Source organism: Pleurodeles waltl, chromosome 4_2 (genome assembly GCF_031143425.1).
Source record: "Pleurodeles waltl isolate 20211129_DDA chromosome 4_2, aPleWal1.hap1.20221129, whole genome shotgun sequence".
Classification (NCBI taxonomy): domain Eukaryota; kingdom Metazoa; phylum Chordata; class Amphibia; order Caudata; family Salamandridae; genus Pleurodeles; species Pleurodeles waltl.
The window spans coordinates 887,520,426-887,538,741 of record NC_090443.1 but is presented as its reverse complement, the minus strand read 5'-3'; the positions used below and the strand labels follow the sequence as shown (position 1 = coordinate 887,538,741).

The 18,316-nt window shown below is 41.6% G+C and overlaps 1 protein-coding gene across 1 annotated transcript in view; it reads left to right on the top strand.

Moving 5' to 3' along the window:
• The window catches only part of PRPF38A (pre-mRNA processing factor 38A), a 94,460-nt gene extending 76,344 nt beyond the window's left edge, over positions 1-18,116 (top strand). Inside the window, exons 8-10 of the mRNA XM_069232669.1 lie at positions 3,016-3,113; positions 13,907-13,955; positions 17,849-18,116. Coding sequence (XP_069088770.1) covers positions 3,016-3,113; positions 13,907-13,955; positions 17,849-17,891 — 190 coding nt within the window. The 3' untranslated portion in view covers positions 17,892-18,116. The remainder of the gene's footprint in view (positions 1-3,015; positions 3,114-13,906; positions 13,956-17,848) is intronic.
• Positions 18,117-18,316: the final 200 nt, after the last annotated feature.

Genomic DNA, 18,316 nt, shown 5'->3' with positions numbered 1-18,316 from the left:
ACATAACTATAACTACTAACCATCACACAGCTACAAGTGTGACTATTCAGTCTTTTCGAGGCCCCCAAATCTACAGGGAGTGCAGAATTATTAGGCAAATGAGTATTTTGACCACATCATCCTCTTTATGCATGTTGTCTTACTCCAAGCTGTATAGGCTTGAAAGCCTACTACCAATTAAGCATATTAGGTGATGTGCATCTCTGTAATGAGAAGGGGTGTGGTCTAATGACATCAACACCCTATATCAGGTGTGCATAATTATTAGGCAACTTCCTTTCCTTTGGCAAAATGGGTCAAAAGAAGGACTTGACAGGCTCAGAAAAGTCAAAAATAGTGAGATATCTTGCAGAGGGATGCAGCACTCTTAAAATTGCAAAGCTTCTGAAGCGTGATCATCGAACAATCAAGCGTTTCATTCAAAATAGTCAACAGGGTCGCAAGAAGCGTGTGGAAAAACCAAGGCGCAAAATAACTGCCCATGAACTGAGAAAAGTCAAGCGTGCAGCTGCCACAATGCCACTTGCCACCTGTTTGGCCATATTTCAGAGCTGCAACATCACTGGAGTGCCCAAAAGCACAAGGTGTGCAATACTCAGAGACATGGCCAAGGTAAGAAAGGCTGAAAGACGACCACCACTGAACAAGACACACAAGCTGAAACATCAAGACTGGGCCAAGAAATATCTCAAGACTGATTTTTCTAAGGTTTTATGGACTGATGAAATGAGAGTGAGTCTTGATGGGCCAGATGGATGGGCCCGTGGCTGGATTGGTAAAGGGCAGAGAGCTCCAGTCCGACTCAGACGCCAGCAAGGTGGAGGTGGAGTACTGGTTTGGGCTGGTATCATCAAAGATGAGCTTGTGGGGCCTTTTCGGGTTGAGGATGGAGTCAAGCTCAACTCCCAGTCCTACTGCCAGTTCCTGGAAGACACCTTCTTCAAGCAGTGGTACAGGAAGAAGTCTGCATCCTTCAAGAAAAACATGATTTTCATGCAGGACAATGCTCCATCACACGCGTCCAAGTACTCCACAGCGTGGCTGGCAAGAAAGGGTATAAAAGAAGGAAATCTAATGACATGGCCTCCTTGTTCACCTGATCTGAACCCCATTGAGAACCTGTGGTCCATCATCAAATGTGAGATTTACAAGGAGGGAAAACAGTACACCTCTCTGAACAGTGTCTGGGAGGCTGTGGTTGCTGCTGCACGCAATGTTGATGGTGAACAGATCAAAACACTGACAGAATCCATGGATGGCAGGCTTTTGAGTGTCCTTGCAAAGAAAGGTGGCTATATTGGTCACTGATTTTTTTTTGTTTTGTTTTTGAATGTCAGAAATGTATATTTGTGAATGTTGAGATGTTATATTGGTTTCACTGGTAATAATAAATAATTGAAATGGGTATATATATTTTTTTGTTGAGTTGCCTAATAATTATGCACAGTAATAGTCACCTGCACACACAGATATCCCCCTAACATAGCTAAAACTAAAAACAAACTAAAAACTACTTCCAAAAATATTCAGCTTTGATATTAATGAGTTTTTTGGGTTCATTGAGAACATGGTTGTTGTTCAATAATAAAATTAATCCTCAAAAATACAACTTGCCTAATAATTCTGCACTCCCTGTATAAGAATGGCTTGGGAGGTCAGTATTAGTTGTTTTAATGTATATAGAATTAATAAACAACTGTTGTTCTCCTCCTCTTCAAATTACAGAAACACCACCACAATGTGACAGCTCTCATACTTGCTTGTGTCAATTAAGTGCCGGTGCTGAGCACGGAAAACCACCAGCTCAAATTAAGCACTACATAGAAGGCATTGGATGGTGAACTGTTATAAATTAAAACTCTTAATTAGAAACTAGAATATTATGGAACTCCACGATTGCATGGCATCAGAAACCCAACAAACTACGAGCTCCAGAAAGCATTTGTAGAAAGACAAACTAGATCATCTCAATACAAGAGCACATAAGAGCAGTACTTTGTAAGAAGATGTTTCTATGTATCCTAGATGAGCTTTTGAAGACACATAGTGCAAATTAAATAATCTGTATTTGACATTCTCTGAGGTTTTCTTTTTCTGGGATGACATTCCCAGTGCTCTTAAATAAAGCATTAGACCATCAGTTGTTTAAAGACCAAATTTTGTCTCGGAAAATAATCTTGCGCAAAAGGTAACCATTACAACGTTCTGCATGAAAGAGGAGCAGCTGAAAGCTCCACTTAGTACCAGAGATCACATTGTATAATCACAGTGTTAAAAGGTAAACTCCTGCAATCATTGAAGAGGTTTTCCTTATAGCCATGTGAAGAACCTTTTTGGACTTCCTGATGAAAAAAACTGGGAACTGCTTTGCCACATTCCCTGGCTAGTCATATGTCCATGGACGTGGTACATTCCACCCTGTTGCCAAATGGATTACACCTCTAAAGGTACTGGAGGCTAACGTATACGCTGGTAGTGCTCTTTCGGCTCAGATTGTATCTTTACTTCGGCTGGGGTCGAGAGATTAGGATGGGCATAATGGGGTTTAAGAATCTACAAAAAAACTCAGAGGTTGTTTTTTCCTTTCTTCATCACTGTTGTCTTTTTCTTTCAACTTTTACAGCCCTTAGAGGCACATGCATGATACTGAAAAGATTTGGAAATATAGTTGTGTTTCTATTGAACTGAAAAATATTCTTCAGAAAGGCTACGCACCAGAAATATTGTGTTGTGGGAACATGGGGACATTGAAGTAATAGGTGTTCTTCAGGTGCATGATGTGAATATTCCAGTCTGTTGACGTGAAAATCTTAAAAAGCAATGTGTTCTGCAAACCTTCTGAAATAGACAAACTTCATACAATAATTATAATTTCTTTCAGTCAACACACTTAATTTTGTGGAAAAATAGTTACAAATAACTCTGTTGTAATGCACAGTTCTTTTTAATGTAAATATGGAAACAGGTTTTTGGTTTAATTTTGGTTTCTGTGGTTACGTTTCATATTTCTAACAGCCCATCACCTCGTCGAGAACGACATCGTAGTAAAAGCCCACGGCGCCACCGTAGCAGGTCCAGAGATCGACGCCATCGGTCCAGATCTAAATCTCCAGGTACGTTGTAAATCTTGTCAGTCTTGGGTAATCGTACAGACTGTTTTTATTTGGGTTAGCTATTTTTTTAGTTTGCTGCTTTTATTGGTCAAAGCATCATTGGCAAATCTAAAAGGTCTAGCACTAGTTGCTAGTCTTTTTTCTTTGTTAATGCTTGTTTTTTTGTCATGGTTATCATAAAATGTAATTGTTGGAACAGTACCCGGCACTTGCCAATATATATTATAAAAAAAGAAAAGAAAAAAAAAACACTGGCTACGAGAACCCACAATTTTTTAATTTCAAAATGCACACATTGCCATACTAGTCTTTGGCAATATAGACAAAAATGTGTGTAGATATGCCCCTTAGGAAAGAGAAGAAAGCCATCATTCACAGTGAAGTTAGCCAAAGCCTTTATTGGGCTGAGCCGTTGCACCATCCTGAGTGAGACAACAACTGACCAATGAAGGAAGAGGTCTGGCTAAAAGATCCTGAAATTAAGGATATCTAATGCCTGTCCTAACAACTGGTTAATTGTCCCTGGTGAACAGCTCTTACATTTTTGGGAATTGCAAGCCTTTCATTGAATGTTGGATCAGCATTAAAGCATTGTTAACCTATGCACAAACCTACATCATACGGTCAAAAGTTCTTGCAACAAACAAACCCAATGAGTTCCATAGATACCCCTGGTTTGACCCGTCTGCACTTCCCTATTATAAAATTGGCTACATGCCACTGTTATGCAACATGAATTCATAATCTGCTGGAGCTATAGAAATATTCTGGACATATTTCTTTCACCAAGACTTGAGCACTTTCTAACTTTCTTTGTACAGCCTAGTTTTAAATGTTCGATTCACATGCCTGTAACTTTTTTGAATTTAGAACACTGACTGGACATTGAACAATTTGAATGTTATTTACTGTATGCAACTGCATCTGAGTGTCTAACCCTGCCACATCCTAGAGTAAACCTTGCCTGCCTGTCCTAGTTGCCTAGGGAGAGTCAAGTGTTCGAGTGCAACACATTGGCCATTTAATCAGACTGCAGTGGTATTGAGGCCCTTGGGCACCAGTGGTAAATGCAGGTTACTGCCCAGGAAATCGTAGACTGCCATAGAGCCCAAAGCAATGGCCTTACAAACTGCCCTGTGCCATCGTGCCTAAAGAGGGTGGCAGGGAAGGGTCCCTTTCTACACTGTAAACACCGCTTGTGTAGTGGTAACTATATACCATTCACTTCTCATAATAAAGTGGACAGAGTGGTCCATTTCCCTACTGAGATTTTACCAATTTCCATTGTGTTCACTGCTCATCTCCTTACCTCTGATACGTTCTTCGTCACCCTTACGCTGGTTGGTGGCATACTTGAGGCTTCACTAGGAAAAGATAAATATTTCATGCATGTAAACGGCATGCCAGCAGCCCAACTCTACTCAGAAGGTCATTGCTACTTGGTGATATGATACTTTTTTGTTTTTTTAATCATTGTGCAGCACCCTTCTGTTATATCAGGGTGCGGTAAATGTCAGATGCTGCTTTTTCACAGTTTGTTGATGCTCACGTTGAGGACCGTAGGAGGGTGGCGTGATGAATGTACATTCCCAGGATTGCCTGCAGACCACACCACATTTTCAGTGGATATGATTCGAATTAATTGAACCACCCTTTAATTTTGCTTCCGCATGCTCCTTCATTGGTTTAACATTCTGGTGGAAATGCAGGTGGAATTTGGTCACAAGCCATGAGGGTGGGGAAAGAGCGTTAAAAAAAGGAATGATTGGGCAAGATGATTTATTCACAAAGATGGCCACTAGATATACTGTTCCTTTCACAAGACCTCATGCAGTCTTTTAGTCTACCTGTACTTCCTCCTGTATAATCAGGGTATCCTTCCTTATCATTAGCTTTACAAAACACACTTGAGACTCGGATATACAAACACGTGAATTTTTTGCAGCTTCATTTAAAGGGACATAAGGTCGCACAGGAACCAGACACCAAATTTCAGCCACACACCAAACTTGCAATTTATCATTATTAATATTACAGGTTATCATTACTTCCCTCTGGGAAGCATCTTTTTCCAGCGTACCTGCTTGCCTTCTCATGCACTGCTCCACTGCACCATTCCCTGCATTCATGTCGCCTTGATGCTTGCTCTGTCAGAGCTTCTTTTGTGTCCCCAGCTGCTCACATTCTGTTGGTTGGGGTCTTACGGATCTGGGCAGGTGTGGTGATGTTGGAAGGGCAGGTGTGGTCATGGTGTCTGGGTCACAGCCTTGTATCAGAGGAAGCTGCACATGGTTCTAGTTGTTTGCTTTCAGTCAGGGATTTGGGCCTATTGCCTCTGTCTCAATAGAGCTGGCTTCTTTATCCTGATAGTATTGCTCTATTGCACTATCCCAATCACGCAGCTCCTCTGTGCCTGACCCTTCCATGACTTTCAAAGTATAAATTTGGGTATTTCATGGAATTTGAGCTTTGAACCAGGATTCACAAATTACTGTTATCAAGTAATCTTTCAACAAAACCTCAGGCTTCCAACTCTTGTAAAAGCCTAACCTCTTGAAGTTTCCCATTCACAAAAAAAACGGAATAAGTCATTATCTGCTTTCATCTTTTACATGTCGCCCACCCCACTGACACCACACTTGGCTCTCCCTATCGGAACCGAACTTAACAAACTCCATCATGGTTTCCTATCATGTGTAATCCGTAGCTAGGGTCTCATCCCCATTACCGGGGAGGGTGCCACTGCTCTGCAGGAATGTTTTCTTGCTGGCAGAGACTGACACCCATTGTTTGTAGACCTCTACCTCCTTCTTATGGTGACAACTTGTGTTTGTTTTCATGTTCTACCTGTGACTGTTTAAAATGTTATCTAATACCTAACAATAACCTTATATGCATTTGTTCGAATATCACCTACATTTGGTCATACGTACAAAGCACACAAATGCCAGAACCACTTAAACACCTCACGAAAGCCATATTGTTGACAAAACACTTCAAAATGAACAGCATAATCACACACCAACATAGACTCTAGAACCATACGAGCAAAACTGCATAAACATAACACATGGGTTGCATCATAAAACACCGAGCTGGGTTGGGATGCATATACAAAAACATTTTATTCTGGGAGCTCTCAGTCCTGCTATATCTCATCCCAAATGTGCAAGATGTGCGAAAAGCAAAAAAGCATTGGACACACACACCTGAATACCACAAAGCTCTTCCAAGATCACACTCAGTTTTACTTTCAGATAAATTTGCACAAACTAGTTAGCAACTTTGCACAGAACACTGCTAACCCCACACAACCAAAAACCATCTAAACAATATTCTCCTTTAAAAAGTTGTTAAAAGATTTTTCAAACATTGATTCAGGTCCACCCACAGTTCTGAGACTGTCCTCATATTGCCATTGATGACATCTGACTGATCATGGACAGAAGGGACCACTGCCTTTATCCTGCTGGACCTATCCACTGCTTTTTACTCAGGCTCCCAATCTCAGTCTTCATCCAGCGCCTCCACAAATTCTGTATTTGAGGGCTTTCTCTCTTCTGGACCTGCTCCTTCCTAACAGACCACCCTCATTCAGCATGACTCCCTTCACCTTGGCCTCCTCTAATCTCATCTGTAGTGTTCCAGAAGGATCATCGCTCAGTCTAATTCTGTTCAATGCCTACATGGCCTCACTCACCAGCACTAGCTGTGCCCACAATGAACACCAAGACCAACTTCTCCACCTGTCTGAAGTTGCCATATGGATGACGACCAACTGTCTCAAGCTCAACACAGACAAAATATGAGTTGTAATCGGACTCGCACATCATCCAACCACTTATGCAAAGAATCTTGCAATAATGGTCAACAACTTGCTCTCCATGACTGTCACGAATGTGACTTTATCAAGGCTAACAAAGCTGTATGTATAAGCGTTACTTTCCTGGAGTATATATGAGAGGTACCTGTATGAGAAGGTGTCTTGTGGAAGTCCGTATTTTAGGAAATCAGTCGATATAATTACGTCGTATCCGTGGCGGTAGTCCAGAAGAGGTGGCGTGGACCCTGGTAAGTCCGATACGAGGTGTTCGATGGCATATGTTGCTGCAGATACACATGTTTGGCACAGTCCGCTGCCTGGTGTTGGGCTCGGAGTATTACAAGTTGTTTTTCTTCGAAGAAGTCTTTTTGGTCACGGGACCGAAGGACTCCTCCCTCTTTGGCTCCATTGCGCATGGGCGTCGACTCCATCTTAGATTGTTTTTTTTCCGCTGTCGGGTTCGGACGTATTCCTTTTCGCTCCGTGTTTCGGTTCGGAAAGTTAGTCAGAATCTCGGAAGAAAGCGTCGGTATTGTTCCGTTCGGTATCGGGATAGTTAGGTACATCGACACCGATCATCGGAAGACTTTGGGGCAGTTTCGATCCCCCATCGGGGCCTGGTCGGCCCGACCGCGTGCGACATCGAAGCCGATGGAACGGACCCCGTTTCGTTTCTGCCCAAAATGTCACAGTAAGTATCCTTATACAGATCAGCACTTGGTCTGTAACTTGTGCTTGTCCCCCGAGCACAAGGAGGATACCTGTGAAGCCTGTCGAGCCTTCCGGTCCAGAAAAACACTCCGGGACCGAAGAGCCAGGCGTCACCAAATGGCGTCCACGTCGACAAAACAACGTTTCGACGACGAAGAGGAAACATTCTCGGTTCCGGAATCAGAATCCGGAGACTCCGACGTCGAACAACAGCAACAAACTGTGAGTAAGACGTCGAAAAGTAAATCCATCGACAAACCAAAAGCCCAGGGGACGCCACTGCCAACAGGCCATGGCTCGACCCATAAATCAGGCGACCCGTCGAAGGGGCCGAAAAAGGGCACGCCCATAGCGAAGACACCCGACTCCGGTCGAGGGACCGCCATGGAGCAACCTCGGAGCCGAGAAAGCGGCTCCGAGAGACAAAAACAAGATACCGGCACCGAAAGACATCGGCACCGAGAATCCGTGCCGAAAGGAACAAAAATTCTGTCGGTGCCGAAACCGAAAAAACATTCTCTCTCGGCGCCGAAAAATACCACACCTTCATCCTACTCAGAGGAACAAGGACTAAGTGGCCAAATGCACAAATTTGGACAAGAGCTCCAAAGTGTAGAATCGGACTACACACAAAAGAGACTGTGCATCCAGCAAGATACAGGGAAGATATCAACCCTTCCCCCAATCATGAGGAAAAGAAAGATCGGACTTCCAAAGGATGACACACAACCACAAGCCAAAGTGGTTAAAAAAGTCACGCCTCCGCCCTCTCCTCCACAGGCATCGCCGGCACAAACACCGCCACAAATGCACTCACCAGCGCAAACTACCATAAGTCATGACGATCAGGATCAAGACGCTTGGGACCTGTATGACACCCCAGTGCCGGACAATGATCCCGAGTCATACCCCACAAAGCCGTCACCGCCAGAGGACAGTACCTCATACTCGCAACTGGTGGCTAGGGCTGCAGACTTCCACAATGTCCAACTGCATTCCGATCCTATAGAGGATGATTTCTTATTTAACACCCTCTCGGCTACACATAGCCAATATCAATGTCTCCCAATGCTACCAGGGATGTTACGGCACGCAAAACAAATTTTTGAGGAGCCCGTAAAATCAAGAGCCATCACCCCAAGGGTGGATAAGAAATACAAACCACCACCCACAGACCCAGTGTTTATTACTTCACAGTTACCACCCGACTCTGTGGTAGTAGGGGCAGCTCGCAAAAGAGCAAATTCACATACATCTGGCGACGCCCCACCTCCGGACAAAGAAAGCAGAAAATTTGACGCGGCAGGGAAAAGAGTGGCGTCACAGGCAGCCAACCAGTGGCGCATCGCAAATTCACAAGCGCTGCTGGCCAGATATGACCGCGCACACTGGGACGAGATGCAACTTCTCGTAGACCATCTTCCCCAGGAATACCAAAAAAGGGCGCAGCAAATAGTGGAAGAGGGACAAACGATCTCAAACAATCAAATCCGCTCTTCACTAGACGCAGCCGATACTGCAGCAAGAACAGTCAACACTGCTGTCACCATAAGGAGACACGCTTGGCTACGCACTTCAGGCTTCAAACCTGAAATCCAGCAGGCTGTCCTTAATATGCCCTTCAACGAGAAACAACTGTTTGGCTCGGAAGTGGATACAGCCATTGAAAAACTTAAAAAGGACACAGACACGGCCAAAGCCATGGGCGCACTCTACTCCCCGCAGAGCAGAGGCTCTTTCAGAAAAACTCCATTTAGAGGGGGGTTTCGTGGCCAACCCACAGACACCACCAGCCAACAATCAAGAACCACACCATATCAGGGTTCCTTCCAAAGGGGTGGTTTCAGGGGTTATCGGGGGGGTCAATTCCCAAGGAGTAGGGGAAGATTCCAGACTCCAAAAACACCTCCACCTAAACAGTGACTTTCAAGTCACGCAACCCCTTCACTCAACACCAGTGGGGGGAAGACTAAGCCAATTCTACCAAGCTTGGCAACAGATTACAACAGACAATTGGGTATTAGCAATAATCCAACATGGCTATTGCATAGAATTCCACAACTTCCCACCAAACATCCCCCCCAAAACACGCAAAATGTCACAACATCATTTAGAACTTTTAGGACTAGAAGTTCAAGCACTACTGCAAAAGGATGCAATAGAATTAGTACCAGTACAACAAAAAAACACAGGAGTTTACTCCCTGTACTTTCTAATTCCAAAAAGAGACGAAACATTAAGACCAATATTAGATCTCAGGACACTAAATACCTACATCATATCGGACCATTTTCACATGGTCACACTACAAGACATCATTCCACTGCTCAAACAGCAAGATTACATGACCACATTAGACCTAAAGGATGCGTACTTTCATATACCAATACACCCTTCTCACAGAAAGTACCTACGGTTCGTATTCAAAGGAATACATTACCAATTCAAGGTGTTGCCATTCGGAATAACAACTGCACCAAGAGTGTTCACAAAATGTCTATCAGTAGTAGCAGCACACATCAGGAGACAACAGATACATGTGTTCCCTTACCTAGACGACTGGCTAATCAAAACCAACACAGTAAAAAAATGCGCAAACGACACCACCTTTGTCATACAAACCCTTCACAAACTGGGGTTTTCCATCAACTACACAAAATCACACCTAGAACCGTGTCAAACACAACAATATCTAGGAGCAACCATCAACACATCAAAAGGAATTGCCACTCCAAGTCCACAAAGAGTGCAAGCATTCCACAAGCTAATAAGTGCTATGTTTCCAAACCAAAAGATACAAGCAAAACTTGTGCTAAAACTTCTAGGCATGATGTCATCATGCATAGCCATTGTCCCAAACGCAAGACTACACATGCGACCCTTACAACAGTGTCTAGCATCACAATGGTCACAGGCACAGGGTCAACTTCAAAATCTGGTGTTGGTAGACCGCCAAACATACCTCTCGCTTCTATGGTGGAACAGCAAAAATTTAAACAAAGGGCGGACATTTCAGGACCCAGTGCCTCAATACGTTATAACAACAGATGCTTCCATGACAGGGTGGGGAGCACACCTCAATCACCACAGCATTCAAGGACAATGGGATATACACGAAACAAAACTTCATATCAATTACCTAGAACTGTTGGCAGTATTTCTAGCGTTAAAAGCCTTCCAACCCATAATAACACACAAATACATTCTTGTCAAAACAGACAACATGACAACAATGTATTATCTAAACAAACAAGGAGGAACACACTCAACACAATTGTGCCTCCTAACACAAAAAATTTGGCAGTGGGCGATTCACAACAACATTCGCCTAATAGCACAATTTATTCCAGGAATACAAAACCAACTAGCAGACAACCTTTCGCGAGACCACCAACAAGTCCACGAATGGGAAATTCACCCCCAAGTTCTGAACAAGTACTTTCAAATTTGGGGAACACCCCAGATAGATTTGTTCGCAACAAGAGAAAACTCAAAATGCCAAAACTTCGCATCCAGGTACCCACACCGCGAATCACAAGGCAATGCTCTATGGATGAATTGGTCAGGGATATTTGCGTACGCTTTTCCCCCTCTCCCTCTCCTTCCATATCTAGTAAACAAGTTGAGTCAAAACCAACTCAAACTCATACTGATAGCACCCACATGGGCAAGACAACCTTGGTATACAACTCTACTAGACCTTTCACTAGTACCGCATGTCAAACTACCCAACAGGCCAGATCTGTTAACACAACACAAACAACAGATCAGACATCCAAACCCAGCATCATTGAATCTGGCAATTTGGCTCCTGAAATCCTAGAATTTGGACACTTGGACCTCACACAAGAATGCATGGAGGTCATAAAACAAGCTAGAAAACCTTCCACTAGACACTGCTATGCATCTAAGTGGAAAAGATTTGTTTACTACTGCCATGCCAATCAAATACAACCAGTACATGCCTCTACTAAAGACATAGTAGGATACTTACTACATTTGCAAAAAGCGAATCTCGCTTTTTCATCTATAAAAATACACCTCGCAGCTATATCTGCTTACCTACAAACTACTCATTCATCGTCTCTATTTAGAATACCAGTTATTAAAGCATTCATGGAAGGGCTAAAAAGAATTATACCACCAAGAACACCACCAGTTCCTTCATGGAACCTTAACATCGTCTTAACAAGACTCATGGGTCCCCCTTTCGAACCCATGCATTCCTGTGAAATGCAATATCTAACCTGGAAGGTCGCATTTCTCATTGCAATCACATCCCTCAGAAGAGTAAGTGAAATACAGGCATTTACCATACAAGAACCATTTATTCAAATACACAACAATAAAATAGTTCTAAGAACAAATCCTAAATTTCTGCCAAAAGTAATCTCACCATTCCATTTAAATCAAACAGTAGAATTGCCAGTGTTCTTCCCACAACCAAATTCTGTGGCTGAAAGGGCACTACATACATTGGACATCAAAAGAGCACTAATGTATTACATTGACAGAACAAAGCTAATCAGGAAAACAAAACAACTGTTCATAGCTTTTCAAAAACCACACATAGGAAATCCAATCTCTAAACAAGGCATTGCTAGATGGATAGTCAGGTGCATTCAAACATGCTATCTTAAAGCCAAAAGAGAATTGCCTATTACACCAAAGGCACACTCAACCAGAAAGAAAGGTGCTACAATGGCCTTTCTAGGAAACATTCCTATGAGCGAAATATGTAAGGCTGCAACCTGGTCTACGCCTCATACGTTTACTAAACACTACTGTGTAGACGTACTAAATGCACAACAAGCTACAGTGGGCCAAGCTGTACTAAGAACATTATTCCAAACTACTTCAACTCCTACAGGCTAAACCACCGCTTTTAGGGGAGGTAACTGCTTTACAGTCTATGCCAAACATGTGTATCTGCAGCAACATATGCCATCGAACTGAAAATGTCACTTACCCAGTGTACATCTGTTCGTGGCATTAGTCGCTGCAGATTCACATGTACCCTCCCACCTCCCCGGGAAGCCTGTAGCCGTTTAGAAGTAGATCATAAACCTTAAACATCTGAACATTTGTAAATAATTTTTAGAAACTCTTATCATACATACATATTCACTCCATTGCATGGGCACTATTTATACCAAACAACTCCATCCTCACCCTCTGCGGGGAAAACAATCTAAGATGGAGTCGACGCCCATGCGCAATGGAGCCAAAGAGGGAGGAGTCCTTCGGTCCCGTGACCAAAAAGACTTCTTCGAAGAAAAACAACTTGTAATACTCCGAGCCCAACACCAGGCAGCGGACTGTGCCAAACATGTGAATCTGCAGCGACTAATGCCACGAACAGATGTACACTGGGTAAGTGACATTTTCAATTTGGGTCATCTCTCATACAGGTACCTCTCATATATACTTTGTTAGTGTTGATAAAGGCACATTTGTGACGAAACATGTGTTGGCTGTGCCGTTTTTGATTGTACTGTGGGATTCGCGATTAACAAACCGAATAAAAGACCTACTGGAACAAAAAGATTTTCTTACTCAACTACTACTCTTGGACATTTACCTACATTCATCCGAGCTATACGCTATCTGAGTGTTGTGGACACTCTACAAAAACATACAGAATAACAGTTTTATTCACGGGCTTTCTAGATCTGACAAAAGGGCAGTCCAGACAGAATATACTCTACCATGACATAATAAGGCTGATTGCCACTAAAAGGAATGTGAATAACATATAATAGACCATAACCAATAAATGGTGGTTGACTTAATTAACAGTGGGATTCTAATCAGCAACTGAGTGAACTCTGGGAAATCTAGCTACTGCAAACTTAAAACTCCGTGCCAAAAAGCGCAAAACTATCATCTGATGGAACCAGGGTATGAAAGCCATTAATACAACAGGACAGGATTTCAGTATGCGGGAATAGCAAATTTCATCAAATCGTAGAGTCATATAAAAAGGACCTTTCATCAATGAAAAAGTGGTTGTATGTACTGTGTGTCATCTGATTTGAAATGAAAGAGTAAACTCCCTTTCTAATACTTTCTTTTGCACCATAGGCTCTGGTTGTCAGTTTTACTCTAAAAAACGAGTTTACAGCTTTGTTGCAGTTTGCAGACTTATTACTTCGTAGAACAGATATTCTCAGTTTTAAATATCAGCTTCGTTTCAACGGTTTTTTGTTAATGCTGGAAATATTTATTCAGTGGTAATTAATAAATTTATTCTTTTCAGGGCATCATAGAAGCCATAGACATAGGAGTCATTCTAAGTCACCTGAAAGGTATGAATTTTGCTTTTTTTCCCTCCCTAAACGGTGTCTAATAGAACATCCTGAAATATACTATTTCAGCATATTGTTAGTAACTTAAAGTAAGAAAAATAGGTAAGATCGTATTATTTTCTTGCTGTTAACATTTGTGCTGTATAATGAGAGGATGCTGTTGATTGTCTTTGTGCAATAGGATTTGCCATGCCAGAGTATAATTTATGCATTGGTAGGATGAACTATACTCAACTCAAGGGCAACTCATTGAAATACAGTACACTTTCAGATGCTCTATCTTGAGTACTGTGCCTGCGAAAAAAACCAATGATAATAGGTTTTACCTTTCTGTAGCTATTGAAATGAGCAGGCAGATAAGTACTGCAACCTTTGCATTCTTGGGTGTATTGCAGACATAAATTAGAATGCAAGCCACACAGTACATCACCCTTACTCCGAGTTCTTTACATGGGAGTCATTAACATACGGGGGAGTATTTACATCGCATGTCAATTATCAGCTTTTTATAAATAACTTACCTACACAGTTAAGAGAGAGGAGAAAGAGAAGGCATTAATGAAGATATTTTAGTTTTTTCCTGAAAAAAAAACAAACAAAGGTTACAGGGACATTATAGTTGGGTTCACATTTCACACACACAAAACCCCAGAAATTCAGCAGATATAGTTGTCTCAACTATAACTTGTGTCCTAAGGTAATTAGAACTCACGCCCGCCATGCAGTCATCTCATCAATAATTTCACTGCAAATGTTGCCGTGATATAACCAGTGATGTCTTATAAGATATCATGAGTGACGTAATTCGTGGGGTAATTAACAGTGCACGGCGACGGTGTGAGTTATAGTTACCTAAGAGCACAAGTTATATTTACTTGAGATAACTATCACTGCTGAATTTCTGTGGTTTTGTGTGTAAAATCTGAACCTAACTGTAACCTAACTAAAACGTCCCTGTCACCTTTGTTTTTATTTTCAGGAAAATAAATATATATTTTCAAAATAAATAATTACATATTTGGATTGAAAATGGAATGTAAATATGTGGGTGATGAGCGTGTTTAAAGTAATCCTTAGGAACCTTTCTGCGAAGTAAAGGTTCTACCAATGAAACAACACGCAATGTAAAGGTGCTCCCGATGTAATGACTCCCAGTGTAATAACCTGCAAACTAACCTCTGACATTCAAGCCAGATTGGCATTGACAATGCTTGTTTTGTGCTACGGCAGCAGCTTGCGGTTGTATGTCACAGAATATGCTTGTTAAGCTATTTGATCCTGCTACTCTGTTAGCATGTATTTCATTGACCAGTACGATTCATTTGAAGTATTGGGTGAACATTAACTGTTCATTTTGACAAGCTTGGAATAGATTGAGTAAACCCTATGTAGCCCCAAGGTTTACTGTTAACATCCTGGTAGTGGTTGTGTAAGTGAACACTGCATATTTTGGATGACTTCACGTGAGTACCTTGTTAGAACATTGGGAGCAGAAGAGAATGCTCCCTAAATGGGCTAGAACGACTATCCTTTATCCAAAAAGGAACACTTTTGGCTGCCAGGTCCCAGTTCCTCTAGTGTGCATTCTCTCAACTCATCCCCAGCCTAGGGTGCTGCCTCCCATTAAACAGCTCCTCTCCTCTGCTGGTACAGCTGGAATGTCCTGATTTTCACCACGATTGGCATACACCAGTTTTTTTAGCTACCCACATGGCAGAAGATTGATAGTTACCTCTTAGGCGTCAGATCAGTAATTTGTCATAAACTCCTCTAGTTGTGCTACCAACCATATTTGTTGCTTAAACTGAATCTATATGCTTAGTTCTACAAACTCTGACGTTCCCACCCACAGATGCCTGAACTTAGTTTAGTGCACCAACGCTTGTTGTAGCCACACACAACCCCACTCAGCTGTCTGCGTAATGTGGCATCAGTGTTTACTAGGTTACTGACAGTCCTGTGAAGGTTTCGGGCCGCAGTGGAAACCGAAACCCAAATCCAATTTCAGTCTTTAGAATATCACCATTAGCACCGCCCTAAGTCAGAGACACTTTGTGATGAAAAGTTCATTTCAGCTTTCTAATTCTATTGCTTTGCCCTTGAAACGTAAGCACACAGAATATGATGTATTACAGTGCTGAGGCATGTGACCAACAATGAGAATAATCTAAACATTTCCAACATAGTAAGACAATTTATCAACCTAACACCTTCTTTTATGCACTACACTATAAGGGTAGATTAACATGCATCTAGAGTTACATCAGAGTCAGCAAACTGCATATGTGTTTACAGCAAGGTGCTTTGGCCATCAGGAGGGCTGCAAGTGAGTGTTCTCTCGAAATAAAACACACAACAGCTGGGCATAACTCTTCTCTCGGCGACAGCATGAGACTGGAGGCTGCAGCACCGCATCGTTCTGGCAGGTTCTGTCGGGAGAATTTCAGGCAGCATCAGATGTGACAATCTTGGGCGAAGACCACTCAGATTTCATGGTGATTTCAGAGGGTTTTTATAGTAAATCTACCTTATCTTTCTTAAGGAATTTATTGATATAATCGTATAGATTAGATATATGCCCACATAAGATAAAAATGCGTAAATACAGACTACACTGTTTGGGTTATAGCTGTTATTTGACCTTCGAAAAAGGCACCTCTCTCCGGCTGCTTTCACACGAGAAACCTTTATTTGTGTCACTACCAGGAGGATATGACTTCTTTTGTATGTCACTATCTGGAAGATATGACATTGTTTGTGTGTCACTACCGCAGGGATATGACATCTTTACGGTTCAAAAGGATGAGACGTATGTACGCTCCTTAGGAAGATAAAGACCATCATAAATACCATATTTTAGAATCTAGGAAGTAAAAGGATGTCATTTTCCAACTAGGCCTAAGACGAAATGGAGTCATAATCTAAACAAAATGTTAAAATGACATCTAGAATACTTGCAGTTCTCTCAAATTGTTGAGTGATTCAGTTTAATTATTTTCATAGAACCTATCTCAGCCCAGCATGGATCTGGAAGATGGGCTGGGGGACAAATTACCGTGCATTAGATGTAAGGGGTCTGTAAGAACCTTCTACCATTTCATATGGGAATGCCCCCTACCAAGAGATAATGGGAGACAATATATGAATCTGTCAGATTCCTTGGGTGTATTGCCCGGTCCCAACGCCAGAGTGGCAATTATTGGGTATCGGTTATGGCTTGATGAATACGAGGGCACAGAGAACTTGGCTTGGGGTTGGCTTGCTGACTGCAAAAAGAGATAAGCATGCCGTTGTCATAGCGAGAGTCGCCACAAAATGAGAGACGGATATAGGAGCATGGTTTACTGTGTTGCTGCAGAAAGAATAGTGCATAAATGGAGGAAGTGTGAAACCAAATATATGAAAATATGGCGTCTGGGGCTATTGAGTCAATGGAATAATTGATTGCATGTTCTGTCTAATATGTGATCACCGTAAGGCTATCGAAAATGTAGTGGGCTGAGGCTTAGTTTTGAGACTCTGAGTTACCTGCTGTATTTGGTTTTTAAAAATGTAATAAAAAAAAATACAAAACTAATAATTTTTCATAACCTTCGTTGTATTGGTTGAAATGGAGGATGTGGGCTTTATGCCAAACCTTGGTAATTAAAGGAAAATGAGGTAATATTTATTAAACATTTGAAACTCACCGATCTAGGTAAAGGCTGATAAGATTTTGTAAGTACTTTTCAGCAAAAGTGTTGGTGCTACTAATATTACACATTAAAATACACGTATATGTTATTTGCATTCACAGTCCTAACAAATCTTTTTGCCTAAATTCTCATTTTAATAAGTTATCGTCATAGCTAACATGTTAAAGTTTGTAAATAAAAGTTGCTTTGGTCTTTCAGATCAAAGAAAAGCCACAAGAAGAGTCGAAGAGGAAATGAATAACCAATTACTATTGATCATGGGGACCTGGTATAAAATATCAGAGCGAATTGTAGAATGTATTTATGACCAGGAGCTGAAAAGGAAGCTTGCCTTCTTGGCAAATAAGTGTAATATAATTATAACCATTATTTGTTATCCTGTCCCTTTCTGGATGAATATTGTTTTGTATTGGTGCACCCTTGAGGAAAAAAACTGTTTTAATAAAAGCAATCTTTTGTCAAAGAAGTGTGTTTTCTGTCCAAATGTAGTATATAAATACTTTTCTGACTTCAGGTGTAGGTGAATACCCTTAGTAGGTTAAGACCTGGCTGCTTAAGTGAAATTTGAACTATATGTATACCATATAAAACACCTATTTTACAAGTATTAACAGTGTGTTAACGTTTTCAGATTTTTGTTTTCTCTTCCAGGAAATAAGTCCACAC